We start from the raw sequence: 16,368 nt of genomic DNA, 5'->3' as shown, positions 1-16,368 counted from the left end.
AATAATCAAAAGCTTATATAACTTTTCGTTGAATTAGAAACTTTAGTAAGGACTTCTACACAAATTTATGGAACGGGGGTTTTGATTGCAAAATTACGACACCAGCACTTGTAGCGTCAGGTCACCTACAACACCAGCACTTGTAGCGTCAGGTCACCTACAACACCAGCACTTGTAGCGTCAGGTCACCTACAACACCAGCACTTGTAGCGTCAGGTCACCTACAACACCAGCACTTGTAGCGTCAGGTCACCTACAACACCAGCACTTGTAGCGTCACGCCACCTACAACACCAGCACTTGTAGCGTCACGCCACCTACAACACCAGCACTTGTAGCGTCACGCCACCTACAACACCAGCACTTGTAGCGTCACGCCACCTACAACACCAGCACTTGTAGCGTCAGGTCACCTACAACACCAGCACTTGTAGCGTCACGCCACCTACAACACCAACACTTGTAGCGTCACGCCACCTACAACACCAGCACTTGTAGCGTCAGGTCACCTACAACACCAGCACTTGTAGCGTCACGCCACCTACAACACCAACACTTGTAGCGTCACGCCACCTACAACACCAACACTTGTAGCGTCACGCCACCTACAACACCAACACTTGTAGCGTCACGCCACCTACAACACCAACACTTGTAGCGTCACGCCACCTACAACACCAGCACTTGTAGCGTCAGGTCACCTACAACACCAGCATTTGTAGCGTCACGCCACCTACAACACCAGCACTTGTAGCGTCACGCCACCTACAACACCAGCACTTGTAGCGTCAGGTCACCTACAACACCAGCACTTGTAGCGTCAGGTCACCTACAACACCAGCACTTGTAGCGTCAGGTCACCTACAACACCAACACTTGTAGCGTCACGCCACCTACAACACCAGCACTTGTAGCGTCAGGTCACCTACAACACCAACACTTGTAGCGTCACGCCACCTACAACACCAACACTTGTAGCGTCACGCCACCTACAACACCAGCACTTGTAGCGTCAGGTCACCTACAACACCAGCACTTGTAGCGTCACGCCACCTACAACACCAGCACTTGTAGCGTCACGCCACCTACAACACCAGCACTTGTAGCGTCAGGTCACCTACAACACCAGCACTTGTAGCGTCAGGTCACCTACAACACCAGCACTTGTAGCGTCAGGTCACCTACAACACCAACACTTGTAGCGTCACGCCACCTACAACACCAGCACTTGTAGCGTCACGTCACCTACAACACCAGCACTTGTAGCGTCACGCCACCTACAACACCAGCACTTGTAGCGTCACGCCACCTACAACACCAGCACTTGTAGCGTCAGGTCACCTACAACACCAGCACTTGTAGCGTCAGGTCACCTACAACACCAGCACTTGTAGCGTCAGGTCACCTACAACACCAACACTTGTAGCGTCACGCCACCTACAACACCAGCACTTGTAGCGTCACGTCACCTACAACACCAGCACTTGTAGCGTCACGTCACCTACAACACCAGCACTTGTAGCGTCACGCCACCTACAACACCAGCACTTGTAGCGTCAGGTCAACTACAACACCAACACTTGTAGCGTCACGCCACCTACAACACCAGCACTTGTAGCGTCACGCCACCTACAACACCAGCACTTGTAGCGTCACGTCACCTACAACACCAGCACTTGTAGCGTCACGCCACCTACAACACCAGCACTTGTAGCGTCACGCCACCTACAACACCAGCACTTGTAGCGTCAGGTCACCTACAACACCAGCACTTGTAGCGTCAGGTCACCTACAACACCAGCACTTGTAGCGTCACGTCACCTACAACACCAGCACTTGTAGCGTCACGTCACCTACGACACCAACACTTTTAGCGTCAGGTCACCTACAACACCAGCACTTGTAGCGTCAGGTCACCTACAACACCAGCACTTGTAGCGTCAGGTCACCTACAACACCAGCACTTGTAGCGTCAGGTCACCTACAACACCAGCACTTGTAGCGTCACGTCACCTACAACACCAGCACTTGTAGCGTCACGTCACCTACGACACCAACACTTGTAGCGTCAGGTCACCTACAACACCAGCACTTGTAGCGTCAGGTCACCTACAACACCAGCACTTGTAGCGTCACGTCACCTACAACACCAGCACTTGTAGCGTCACGTCACCTACAACACCAGCACTTGTAGCGTCACGTCACCTACGACACCAACACTTGTAGCGTCAGGTCACCTACAACACCAGCACTTGTAGCGTCAGGTCACCTACAACACCAGCACTTGTAGCGTCACGTCACCTACAACACCAGCACTTGTAGCGTCACGTCACCTACGACACCAGCACTTGTTGCGTTATGTCACATGTCACCAACACTTGTAGAGTCAAGTCACCTGTCACCAATACTTATAGCGTCATGTCACCAACTCTAATTTCCAGCTAAGAAAATCCAAACAGCGTGCTCTAAAATAATTCCAATATACAAAAACAGATAGTTTATCAAGTTTAGATTAATATAGAAAGCAAATCACTTTAATATATGTAAGAGTTGATATTAATAATATGAAAGATGCATGAGGCTTGAACCACAAACATGATTGTGAGTGTTTCCCCCGTGTGTTTGTAAACAAATGTAGCAATGAGTATATATTTTTCTTTATGATTAATTGGTATTACTGAACCAAACTTTGCCTGGCACCATATTGACGAGTAGTGCAAAGATTGTTGCTTTTGGTGGAGTGTGATGCCGGGAGCGCCATCACAGCCGCCAGCGCCCTCGGGGTGCCTCACCCCCTTCCAGACCGCCAGAAGTCACATGATAACGTCCACCATACTAGATAATCGGACCAGATTATGTCTTCTCACATAATCTGTGAGAAGACGCACACACGATGGAGGCGTGAAGGAGGCGAGGCACCCAAGGGCGGCGGTGAGGCTTTGTCCTCATGATTAAAAGACGTCAGTGACCGAGCCTCCCCTCTCTCCCAGCTGTGAGGTGTCACAACCTCCTTGGGCAACCTTGCCCCACTTTCACGCAGCCCATCACCCCTCCTGACCGAGGTAAGGCCCGGGCCCAAGTCCAGCTGCATTTTACCTGAGGCAGCCCAAGCAGCGGCCGGGCCCAGACTGCTTGCCTGCAACCACCCTCATGTTACCCGTCACATATACTCGCCCACCTGGCTATACCGCACATATCTGGCTTATATCCTTCAGCTTATACAACCAGCGATTGTGGTCAATAGTTACCTTTAACCCGCTCACCCTCAAATCTTCGCTGCAAGCCAGACTCCTGTCACGGAATTACAAATAACAGCAAAGAATGGCGCCCATGATTCCATCCTATATTTAATGTCACTCACAGTATATTAATTACAGCCAGCACAACCAAGATGCTCTTCGAGGAGATAGTTAAATGAAACATGGCTTTTGCATCCACGTCGTTACCAGCCAAAGTTCTGCTTCCTCCATCCCTCCAATACGTAACAAAAATAAACAGGAGGTGACTTAATAGCTTATGTTAGCCAGTAACAAGGCATGAAATCTAGTATAACATATAAATGCTTGTCTGTTGATGTTATGGTCGAGTACTTGGTTACTGTGTTAAAAGCCAGTTAAACCCTGCATGCACAGCCCATCCTCCATTAATGAGAAGTACTTACAGCAACTATTTGGTCAAACGTATAAAAATGAACTATTGGACCCAAAACATCTAGTTTTGTATTACTCAATTAGCCCAAATGGCATAATAATAATAAAATGGAAAAGTAATTGAAGAACCTCACATGTTCAAGTAATCTTAGGCCTAATATAGTACATATATATATGCTATACTAGGCCTAGGAATGTTCAAGTTTGATTTTTGGCTTTAGTTTTTCGTTCCCTCTATAAACTTTATTGTACAAAACGTACAAATTATTACCTGCAACTTTTGTATGTTGGACCAAATATCACGTATATGTGTTGTCACTGGACGAGGAGCGACTGGTCCTGTAACCCTCACGAACGCATCACCTACTAAACAAAAGGCGTTCGTTACAGTGTGGTGCGACAGCTGAAATGATTTCGTATTACATTCAAACGAAATGAAGAATGAGAAGTTAAGAGACGTGACATCACCCACAAATGAATGCTAAGCATCACACTAACCGACTGAAGCATGACCATGTTTACACACCAACATTCACTCTCCACCTGCCTGGCAACACACCACCTCTATTACCACTCACATCAGTAACATATATATATATATATATATATATATATATATATATATATATATATATATATATATATATATATATATATATATATATATATATATTAATAATAACAATTTGTATATTACGCTACTATACTACTCGGCTTCTGATATGCCATTGAAAAGTTGTTTGTACTTGTGACTAGTTGCCCCAGAACCTCATATATGGACCATGACACACTTCTTTCTACCTAAAGATGATCTGAGATGTGAACATTTTAAGCTATAATAATCGGTTTCATTACTTAAATCCATTCTAGCACTTTGGTTCTCTTACAGAGGTTCTGGAGGTCCTAGACCATAGAACAGCTTGTGTTGCACATTCTGTGGAACAGAGCTAAACGGCTATTATACATTATCATACATGTAGGAGTTTTTAGATACACTGAGGCTATTTTCACTGATGCCAAGGAATCCTCTGTAACTTAAAATGAGAAATTCTCGTTATATTATGTGATGAGTTGATGTATCATTACCAAGCATGCCAGTCAGTTTCTCTGCTCAGCCCCACTGACTAGGGTATGTTTAGCCAGAGACGAGGTTTGGCACTATTACCCGCACTCCTTCACATCATTATGGGTGCGCTCTTTGTGTCTACATCGCAAGTTTCTAAATGTCCCATGCACGCATCTCTTATTTAAAAGTTACTGCACATTTATTAAGCTTTAGAAAATCTGAAATTTCCTTTTTCAGATATAAAGCAGAATATGGGTTTGCTTTATGAACAGGATAAATCAATACTAATTTATTCGTAACACTTAAATGATGTCAAGACAGGTCTCAGTGTGGCAAAAATATAAAAAGCTTTCTTGCAGATCTCAATTGGCAATAATATAACAAAGGGAAAATCTATACTATACCCGACAAGTTATAAAGTATCAAAGATCCTATTACACAAGCTTTTTTTTTAATTAATAAGCGTAATATGAACTTTCAATGCTTCATTTAAATAGTTAATACAAATTGCTCAAATTGTGTTAAGCTCCATCCATGAATTGCTTTAATATAATATTTTCAATACCATTTTCCAACATGATTTTTAAAGCTGTCATATGTACTGATCACAATGAAGCATGCTTTTTTCTGTTTAACACCTTGCAGGAGACATTCCCATCATTCATGAAGACGAGGCCAGTAAGTACCTGCCGGCTCCGCTGCACCCTACCTCGCCTCCATGCTCTTCATCTCTGGGGGCCTAGTTCTGGTTCATTATAATGCCTAGCATAGCCAGAGGACGCGCGCGCGCGTGCGTGTGTGTGTGTGTGTGTGTGTGTGTGTGTGTGTGTGTGTGTGTGTGTGTGTGTGTGTGTGTGTGTGTGTGTGTGTGTGTGTGTGTTGTAGTTGTGGAGGTGTGGTTGTGATGTTCTAGTAGCACTTGTGAAGGTGTTGGGTAGTCTTGTAGTGGCAGTTGAGAAAGAGTGGGACAGTCTTGTAGGTGTGAAGTAGTCCTATGGCAGTTGTGAAGGTGTGGGGTGGTCTTGTAGTGGAAGTTGTGATGATTGATTGATTGATTAATGAAGATTAAGCCACCCAAGAGGTGGCACGGATATGAATAGTCCGTAAGTGGTAGATTTTTTGGAGTGAATGTGATGTCGGTTGTGAATGTGTGGGGCAGTCTTGTAGTGGCAGTTGTAAAGGAGTGGGGTCTTGTAGTGGCAGTTGTAAAGGCGTGGGGTGGTCTTGTAGGTGTGGAGTAGTCTCGTAGTAGCAGATGTGAAGGTGTGGGGGGGTCTTGAAGTAGTAAATGTTAAGTTAAAATGTTTTAATTTGTTATGAGCCAATTAATCGTGACTACCTGTTATGTAAGTAATGTATTTGGTACATTATTTTTTTTTGCAATTGTCATGAATTATTAGTGCTACTGATTTTTTTAAAGTATCTAAGTACTATATATTGCTGTAAACCATATCATTTTTATATAAGAATTTTAAATGTATTAGTAAATAGGTAACAGAAAAGAACTTATCCCTCAAAATCCAAACTTTTGCTTATACAGCAATCTGTTGTTAATATTTTATGATAATATATGAAATATACTAATCTAAAAAGACAAATATTTATATATTATGAGGCTACTTTGCTTGTTAAACATGTATTATGTACTAAAATCAAACATTTTTAATTAGCAGTACGCAAATTATGATGTACTGTTGTGTAAGCATTGCTGCCCCCTCAAGCTGGTATAACCTAAACTTGCTTCTTGTTTATAAACCAAATATTACTTATGACAGTAAGCAACGAAGCATCCACGTGAAGCATCATTACTAACATTTGCTTCTTATGCAATTATGCATCCCAATTTTAATGTAAACATCATTCACCTTGGTGGCAGTTTGACTCAGTGGTCTTATGAAGAGACTTAGGGTAAAGTAGCCTCATATAAAGATTATGGGGTAAGTAGCCTCATCATCAAAGAAACTGTGGGTTAAGTAGCTTCAAGAAGAATCCATGAGTAATGGCTTCAAGAACAGACTAAGGGTAAGGTGGCCTCATGAACAGACTATGGGTTAAGTAGCCTCATGAAGAGATAGCCCCCCCTTTAAAAGGAAACTGTGAGGCATGATAAAAGGTAACTGTTGCTTTCTGGTCCAATCAGGTAATAAGCTGGTCAAGACCCTAGCGGAGCTCATCGAGACCATCAAAGAGCTGCAGATTGAGATCCAGACGCAGGTTGGTACTTCACTATATATATCCTTTTTTACAGTGGACAAATGTGCATGTATGTATACCACGGAGGAAAATTGAAACAGGAATTTCCTTAAGTACTTTCGTATATTAATACATCTTCAGAAGGAGTGAATAATATACCGCAACCATTGGCTAATGGTGTGCTTCGATATTTGTATACAGGATAAAACGATTATCAGTTCCGTGCCATCATACCCTGTATGTTACGTCATGCTTCTCTCTCTATATAAATGATCAATCGTGTGTGGTGTGTTTATGTGTATCTGTCCTAGGTTGAAGGCCAGATAGCTTTGGGCTATTCTCAGCCAACTTTTCTGTGAATCACACATTGGTGATACTTGACTTGTCATAGGTAGGTAGGGGTCGGCCCCTAGTGCCTTCAATAGGATTTTGTCTCGCAGTAAATTCGTATTTAGTCTGCAAGGACGGTTTGGCTTTCCAGACTGTTTTGAAACGTGTTGAGGTGTTACACACACACACACACACACACACGCTAACTCCAACGGTGTTGCAATGCTGCATGAAGATAACAATACTACAAATACCTGTGTGTGTGCTTGATGAGCACATATACTGCATGTTCTGAGACATACAAAGAGGAGACGCGGGTAGAGATGTGGGAGTGGGGAGGGTAGAGATAAAGAGGGTGTAAGAGAGAGAGAGAACCTTGTATAGGGAGAAATAGCAGTGCATTATGTAAGAGAGAGACCCTTGTGTAGGGAGAAATAGCAGTGCTATTGAGAGAAGACCCTTGTGTAGGGAGAAATAGCAGTGCTATTGAGAGAGACCCTTGTGTAGGGAGAAATAGCAGTGTTAAATGTTGAAAAACAGTCTGGAACTCTTACCCCTTTCAGATGCACAGAGCATCATCTCAACAGGAAAATGTAATCTCCTAAAAAAATATGTAAACAAAAGGGATAAAATGGTTAAGAAAAAGCACATTCAATGCAAGAAAATATAGAGAAACAACAGTGTTATATGTAGAAAAACAGCCTGGAACAGTATAAGACATATAAATGAAGTATTAGGAAATGTGTATGACATGTATAGGGAAGGAACATTATTGGAACCAGGCAGGCAGGGACATGTGCAAGCCCCTATCAGTCACTTTGGAGAGGGAGACAGTAAGAACCAGACCAATGTTGTGGATGGTCTCCAACAAATACGATAAGTGCAGTATTATAGATGTTTATAGCGGTGCTTCCCCTTTTCTTTATGAGTTAGAGATAGGAATTTGTGGAAATAAGGATTTTTGGAACCCTGTGTGTAGGGAGAGTGGTGTGTTGTTAATTCAGGTGTGTGTGCTCAGCTGTGTGTCACATGGGGTTATCCACATTTATTTTGTATATTCATTTGTAAACTCAGGCCCTTTGTAGCGACCTATGAGTGGAATAGAGTAATGGCCTTAAGTCCCAGGTTGTAGAGGGAGAAGGAACCTCCCCCCCCCTTTTTCGTCTGTATCAATCCTATGGTGGATCCAAGTAAAACCCCCCCCCCCCTTCCCCTGTTCTAAGAAGTGTGAGGAAATCTGATATTTGTTAAATAAAATACTTTTTGTAAAATTGTACCCAAGGTGTATTTCTTGTCCCATGTAGTTAGAACTGGTGACTATTACTATATAGACCCCTGCACTTTCATTGTTTATAAGAAAGTAAGAGCGGGTGTTGTTAGCGATACTTTAGGGTACAGCTATCAATCTCGTACCTTACAAGGGAGGTAGATAGTAGAAAACAGGGGAAGGAGGTTAAGATTTGGTAAGAATGAAGGAGAGACAGACCCGGCGCCGTTGGGTACTCATCCACTACTGTTTGCAAAAAGCGCAGTTCCCCATAGGCCTGTATAAAAAAAACGCAATTCCACATGGGCTTGTATCATTATAGCTCACTTCCTAATGAACCTATACAAAATATTCTAAATCTAATCTGTTTAAGGTTAACGTTTATGATTCAAAATATTCTGGAATGAGAGAACTCGTCCTTACCAAACGGTGGAGAACATTAACATGTGTGTATGTTTGTTGAGTATTTTGAGACTAGAATGTACTGTATCTAATATTGAATATGTTAATTAATGCTGGTATATTATATTTTATAAATATATATTATTGATTCTCAATTAACTTTCAAAACATACCACGTTACCTAGTCATTCTTTTTGTGACATGTCTTCTGTTTCACAAGACCATCATAGGACTGTGAATTAATCACTAGGAAAATTGTCTTTATATAATTAAAAATATGTTTTAATTCGTGCGAGGTATGGTATGACTAACCAGAAAGTGTTTTTGGCCGGCAGCGTGAGGAGACAGCTCTGCTACGCGACGCCCTACTCAACTGCGAGGCCTGCAAACCTAAACCTGGTAGGGGCAGCCTATCTGGCCACTAAACTCTCTCTCTCTCCCCCACCCACAACCCCTTTTCCTCACAGCTCTATCAAAAATGCTTAAAACTCTTAGCTTGAGAACTTCCAGCAGCTTAAAGTGAATATCTGTCTCAAATTGAAATAATTACGCTGTCAACAAGTAAGTATAACGCATCGACAAACAGTGTGGTCTATGTTTCGTAAGGCTGATGATTAGTTATAAATAACTGTTGACAGTTACCAGGCAGCGACGCTGAGGCAAACTACCCACCTTTGTTCAAACGTTATGCCCTCACTTATAGCATTTAGGAATGTTTTTACACACTTGTGATTCTAGGAATAGTACTTGTTTATTAGGTTGTAATAACTCCTTGTCTCAATATTCCGGGGCTTCCGGACATGGACGATTAACTTGTTTAATCCACACAATATCCCCGTCATACTTCTCAGGCGGGTAAACGATGCTTTTCTTGAATATTGCTATTTAACTGCTTTTTGAAGACGCAACAATAGACCTACTCATAACCCAGGGAGGCTTTTAAATGTCACTACAGCCTTGGTTATTGATGGGCGATGCATTTAAAGTTAACTTCCAGGTACGGTCTAGCTATGCAGGGGTCATGTATCCAGTGCTATACAAGGTTATGCTCTGTAATGTCTTAACCAGATAGCTTATTAATCTAGAAATGCTATGTAGGATGGTTTGAACTGAGTAAATCTGATGAATCTAAATTCTAGTTTTTGTTCAACATCCTCATAGCATACTGTTAAAACCTCTGAAAACCATGTTTATTTGGCCTGGTTAAGTTTGGTGGGATGTGAATGTGAGCGATGCCCAGGAGTGGAGGTACCTCTATGGTAATCCTGCCGTCCATCATAGTAACCCTGCCGCACCTACACCTTACCACATTCCTAACATCGCTCCCTACAACGTCCTCCAACATACCCCCTACAACGCTCGCAACAGCCACCCCTGGAGCACCTTCGTCAGCCGTCCGAGAGTCGGGTACTGGGACAAGTACTGGGCCCTCGACCGCAGTGAGCACACCTTTAACCATTAATACTTTCTCAAGGCATACAGCACCAGTGAGTCAGTGACTGTAGCTGTACATAGAGCGCAGGAGGAAGGAAGGAAGAAGGTTAAGGTCTTTCCTGCTTACTTTGTCTCAGTCCTGAAGTAACACTTAAGACAGAAACTTATCAAAGCATCATTCCTACCAATCCACACTTGTACCTCTGGGAACTCGTAGACTTTAAAATAAGTTCATTACATTATTTGGATTATAAATTCATCTGGTGATAATATTCTAAAGAAATTGGCTTCAAAATATATTGATTTGATTAAATATGAGTTTCTCAGAAGTACGACTTCTGGAAACCTGCTAAACTGTTCTTACTGCTGGCATGTGGGGTATTACATTTCCTGCTGTTTAATGATATTGTGTATTGTATGGGCCTGGTGTATAATACAAATTTTTTCTTTTATATGAGTGGTTCGCCAAATTAGAAATATACATTAATACAGCTTAATACAAGTTATATACGAGCCGCAAGGAACGCTGTGGTGACTAATTTACATTCACTCTGTATATAGTTAGACATTTAATATATCAATGTCGACAAAAGTTAAGAATAGCCTTAGTGATATGAGAAAATAGTCTTAACGGCAAATTGCATTTTGACAAAACAATATGAATTTAGGTATTATTTCAGAGGGAGAGTTAATTAATTCATTTCCTTCCCAAGTGAAGAAAATCATAAAATAATGCGAATTTAGGAATTATTTCAAAGAGAGTGTTAATTCATTAATTTCATTCCCGAGTGAAGAAAATCATACGAAATACTGTATACAAAAAAAAAGTTTCGTGTTCAAAATCATACAAGTGTTCTCGTAATATTCAATGACTATTATAGATTATTTATCTATCTCGTTATATTCAATGACCATTTAGATTATATATCTCGTTATATTCAATGACCATTTAGATTATATATCTTTCTCGTTATATTCAATGACCATTTAGATTATATATCTCGTTATATTCAATGACCATTTAGATTATATATCTTTCTCGTTATATTCAATGACCATTTAGATTATATATCTCGTTATATTCAATGACCATTTAGATTATATATCTTTCTCGTTATATTCAATGACCATTTAGATTATATATCTATCTATATCAATAACAAAGAATGTCTATCCTGACTCTCCGAGGTTGTAGGCCAGACATTGGGACCAGCCTCACTCAACTTTTCAATACGATACATGCGGGATGTGGAAGTGTCATAGGCTATAGTCGATGTTGGGGCCCCATTCCCACACTAAGAAATTTCGTCATCAATAGACCCCGCCTTCGATTTTTATGACGTCATATCTGAAATGGAGGGCATGTTGTCTATCGAGTTATTTGGCAGTTTCAGTTCATTATATTAAATTTTCTGAGAGACAATGACAGAGGGAGGGAGAGTGGGGAAATGATGAAGGAATGAGAGAGGGGAAAAGAAGAAAGGAGAGGGGAGGAGAAGAAAGGAGAGGGGGAGGAGAAGGAAGGAGAGAGGAAGGGAAAGATGCAGAGGGGGGAGAGGGAAAGGGAGGAATGTTGGCAGAGTCTGAAGAGAGAGAGGGAAGGGGAGTTTTCAATGGAAATCGCCAAGTCATTACGACTATATAGCACTTGGAAGGGGTTAGGATAAGGATTTGGTATGAGACGGGGGAAAGGAATGGTGCCCAACTACTTGGAGGGTCGGGGATTGAACGCCGACCTGCATGAAGCGAGACCGTCGCGAGAGAGAGAGAGAGAGAGAGAGAGAGAGAGAGAGAGAGAGAGAGAGAGAGAGAGAGAGAGAGAGAGAGAGACAGAGAGAGACAGAGACAGAGAGAGACAGAGACAGAGACAGAGACAGAGACAGAGACAGAGACAGAGAGAGAGAGAGAGAGAGAGAGAGAGAGAGAGAGAGAGAGAGAGAGAGAGAGAGAGAGAGAGAGAGAGAGAGAGAGACAGAGACAGACAGAGAGAGAGCGCGCCAGGCATAGCAGGATGGTGTATACACTAGATGAGATAGCCATTAGGGCCAGAGTCATGCTCCACCTCTCCCATCCCTGCCCTCCCAATCTCCTTCCTTCCTTCTCCACGGCTCTTCCCTCCTCCTCCTCCCCATCGCCACCTCTCACTCTTTCTCCACCCTCTACCTTTTAATCCCCCCCCCCCTCCTCCTCTCTCTTCCCCTCTCGTTTTCCCTATCTTTCTCTTTCAGAAAATGTAATTCCGTAACCCGAATGAATTAGCATAAATTTGTTTTTGAGTAAACAATAAACATGTTTGGGCAAACGGCGGAGGTAAGCCTAACTCATCTACCTTAAACATTCCCTCAATTTCCATTTTATTACTTTGAACATTCTATTATATGTCGATAATAAAATAAACATTACACTGACAGAAGATGGAGTTGCAATATGTTTCGCCTTGTCAAGAAAGCAATTGCAGCTAGCACTTAAAAGTAGAGGGTAGAGTGTGTAGAGTGAAGTGCAGTAAAAAGAGTGTAGAGCAGTGTAAAGAATTTAGAGCAGTGTAAATTGTTGAGCAGTGTAAAGAGTGTAGAGTAGTGTAAAGAGTGTAGAGTAGTGTAAAGTGTAGAGCAGTGTAAAGAGTGTAGAGTAGTGTAAAGAATGTAGAGTAGTGTAAAGAGTGTAGAGAAGTGTAAAGAATGTAGAGCAGTGTAAAGAATGTAGAGCAGTTTACAGAATATAGAACAGTGTAAAGAATGTAGAGTAGTGTAAAGAGTGTAGAGAAGTGTAAAGAATGTAGAGCAGTGTAAAGAATGTAGAGCAGTTTACAGAATATAGAACAGTGTAAAGAATGTAGAGTAGTGTAAAGAATGTAGAGCAGTGTAAAGAATGTAGAGCAGTTTACAGAATATAGAACAGTGTAAAGAGTGTAGAGTAGTATAAAGAGTGTAGAGCAGTATAAAGAGTGTAGTGTAAAGAGCGTAGAGCAGTGTAAAGAGTGTAGTGTAAAGACTGTAGAGTAGTGTAAAGACTGTAGAGCAGTATAAAGAGTGTAGAGCTGTGTACAGAGTGTAGAGCTGTGTACAGAGTATAGAGCAGTGTAAGGAGTGTAGCGTAAAGAGTGTAGAGTAGTGTAAAGAGTGTAGAGTAGTGTAAAGAGTGTAGAGCTGTGTACAGAGTTTAGAGCAGTGTAGAGTAGTGTAAAGAGTGTAGTGTAACGACTGTAGAGCAGTGTAAATAAGAGTGTAGAGCAGTGTAAAGAGTGTAGTGTGAGGAGTGTAGAGCCGTGTACAAAGTATAGAACATTGTAGAGTAGTGTAAAGAGTGTAGTGTAAATAGTATAGAGGACACACTGAATGCAGGTTGGAACGACAATATACCCTGGGACGCAGTACCCGCGAAAATATATCCTATAACTTACGCTCCAATTATTTTTTTTATCTTTAATAAAATACAATATATATCATATATACATAAATTTTACAAAGCAATACTACATTACATATAATAATAGTAGTATAATTCTCAGTAAACAAGTGTTTCATTAACACAGAACATGAACTTTAAACCCCTAAATGTTATACTTATTCGTGAGTGGGAAGTTGGGCCTGCGACCCACAGCCTCTCTCGCTAGACTTGTTTGTGACGTGTATAGCTATAGATTATATAACCGTTCTAACCTCACTAGGAACAAAATTCTGTCAGCTCTCAAGTTGTTTAGGATGTTTTTATGATCTTGAGAAAGTAAAGTAAAATTTATCGAGAGGTACGCGCTGAAAATCCTCCCGAATGCGTCTAAGCTTCTTGCTTGAGATATTAGAAAACAAAATATAAAGTGTTACTTTCAGACCTGCGTATTCATACAATCTAGTCTTTTTAGTATAGTATATGTATTTTTTAAATGTTAAACGTTGTCTTGTTATACATACTACAATGTTAAACTATATTTTGGAAGTTAAACGAAAGGCAAAATGATGTCTTAGTATTACGTATAAGGAGCGTTAAAAGGTTCATATGTCTAGGAAGTAAGGGTGTAAAACTAGTTGGGTTATATTAAGGTATGTGTAGTAGGATATAATGTATGGTAATTCTGATTGATAACGCATGCTGATTATAGCGCTTGACAACAGGCCTAGATTTCCCCAACTAAATTCAACTACGCATGTATATTTAAAATATATTTATAATAATTTGTTTACATGAAATAATTTGACTTACATATAATATGACTTACATATTTATCATATCATGTGAGTAAATTTATATATATATATATATATATATATATATATATATATATATATATATATATATATATATATATATATGTCAAAAATTAGTAATGGTTATCAGGGACGTCGAGACATCCTTGGTGACTGGTAGATAAAGCTTTAGACCTGAATGACGTGACATCATCCTCCTCCTGAGATGAGGTCATCTCCATGCCACAAAGGCCCAGGTGCTGCCTCATCTCATTGTGTATACTCTTAAACACATGCTTTATGTGTTTAAGACTATCTAATATCTACTACTTCCTCAGTACTTCTATTTAATAAACAAAAACACTAGTAATAGAAAACACACAGTATTTTGTTGATGATACACATGCTATACTCTGTATGTATATATATTTGTATAATCGTGTTAATTTCAGAAATATTGTTATATTTACTAAGAGTAAGCGGATGGTGGTAAGTAGAGGCGTCTGAATACCACTGCTGGCTGCATGGTTAGCTTTGCTTATCAAAAAGAAGTTACAATTACTTTATGATTTTCCTCGGTAGACTAGGCTTGTTATTATACATCCTAGGCCTATATGTGACAAATGTCGCCACTACGCAGCCTGCACCCGTAGAACCCTCATGTGTTCAATATTCTACCCTCATGTGTTCAACTGTCTACTCTCAAGTGTTCAACCGTCTACCCTCATGTGTTCAAATGTCTACTCTCATTTATTCAACCGTCTACTCTCATTTGTTCAACTGTCTACCCTCATGTGTTCAACTGTCTACCCCTCATGTGTTCAACTGTCTACCCCTCATCTGTTCAACAGTCTACACTCAACTGTTCAACGATGTACCCTCATGTGTTCAATAGTCTACCCTCATGCATTCAGCTGTCTGCCTTAATGTGTTCAACTATCTACCCTCATGTATTCAACCTTCTATCCTCATGTGTTCAACGGTCTACCATAATGTGTTAAACTATCTGCCTTCATGTATTCTTCTACTCTCATGTGTTCAACTATCTCCCCTCATGTGTTCAACTGTCTACCCCATGTGTTCAACTATCTACCCTCATGTATTCAACTGTCTACCCTATGTGTTCAACTATCGCCCCTCATGTGTTCAACTGTCTACCCCATGTGTTCAACTATCTACCCTCATAGGGTAGATATTCCTTAGGGAGCCGGTCGGCCGAGCGGACAGCACACTGGACTTGTGATCCTGTGGTCCTGGGTTCGATCCCAGGCGCCGGCGAGAAACAATGGGCAGAGTTTCTTTCACCCTATGCCCCTGTTACCTAGCAGTAAAATAGGTACCTGGGTGTTAGTCAGCTGTCACGGGCTGCTTCCTGGGGGTGGAGGCCTGGTCGAGGACCGGGCCGCGGGGACACTAAAAAGCCCCGAAATCATCTCAAGATAACCTCATGTGTTCAAATACCTCCCCCTCATGTATTTCCTCAAGCCTATCATCACGAATTAAACTGTCCACCATCTTTAGGGCAAAACAAAACAGAAATATCAGTTAAGACTTTTATTGTATATTCAAATGAGTTCCCAAAATGGAATCCTTTACCAGATCTCGAACTAGAGTCAGTTGCCAAAATATTACACACGTCAAACTGTGTTTACCTCAAGTTAGGTCATATATTTGTGTAAATAAATACTGTGAACCCAATTATACTGCTTGAAATCAGTTATAATGCTTGCAATGTCTCATAGACATCTGAGTTCCCTTCAAACGTGTGGAGTACCTCTAAGGTGTGTGTTTATCCCATAGGTGTGGGGGTATCCCACAGGTGTAGGGGGTATCCGCAGGTGTGTT

General features: G+C 41.2%; 2 protein-coding genes across 4 annotated transcripts in view; one reads left to right on the top strand and one right to left on the bottom strand.

Moving 5' to 3' along the window:
• LOC123775032 (transmembrane protein 62) overlaps nucleotides 1-16,368 on the bottom strand; it is a 197,772-nt gene that overhangs the window by 153,353 nt on the left and 28,051 nt on the right. The gene's annotated exons all lie outside the window — the stretch shown is intronic.
• Nucleotides 1-16,368, top strand: part of Tsp (Thrombospondin) — a 110,410-nt gene that overhangs the window by 71,661 nt on the left and 22,381 nt on the right. Inside the window, exons 5-8 of one of the 3 annotated variants that reach the window (XM_045769783.2) lie at nucleotides 2,991-3,062; nucleotides 5,362-5,394; nucleotides 6,857-6,930; nucleotides 9,244-9,307. In XM_045769783.2, coding sequence (XP_045625739.2) covers nucleotides 2,991-3,062; nucleotides 5,362-5,394; nucleotides 6,857-6,930; nucleotides 9,244-9,307 — 243 coding nt within the window. The remainder of the gene's footprint in view (nucleotides 1-2,990; nucleotides 3,063-5,361; nucleotides 5,395-6,856; nucleotides 6,931-9,243; nucleotides 9,308-16,368) is intronic. The other 2 variants (XM_045769784.2, XM_045769785.2) reach the window with 2 other exon arrangements.

This window comes from Procambarus clarkii, chromosome 92, assembly GCF_040958095.1.
Source record: "Procambarus clarkii isolate CNS0578487 chromosome 92, FALCON_Pclarkii_2.0, whole genome shotgun sequence".
In the NCBI taxonomy this organism is placed as follows: domain Eukaryota; kingdom Metazoa; phylum Arthropoda; class Malacostraca; order Decapoda; family Cambaridae; genus Procambarus; species Procambarus clarkii.
Note: the sequence above shows the minus strand (reverse complement) of the source record. Positions and strands in the feature narration are given on the sequence as shown.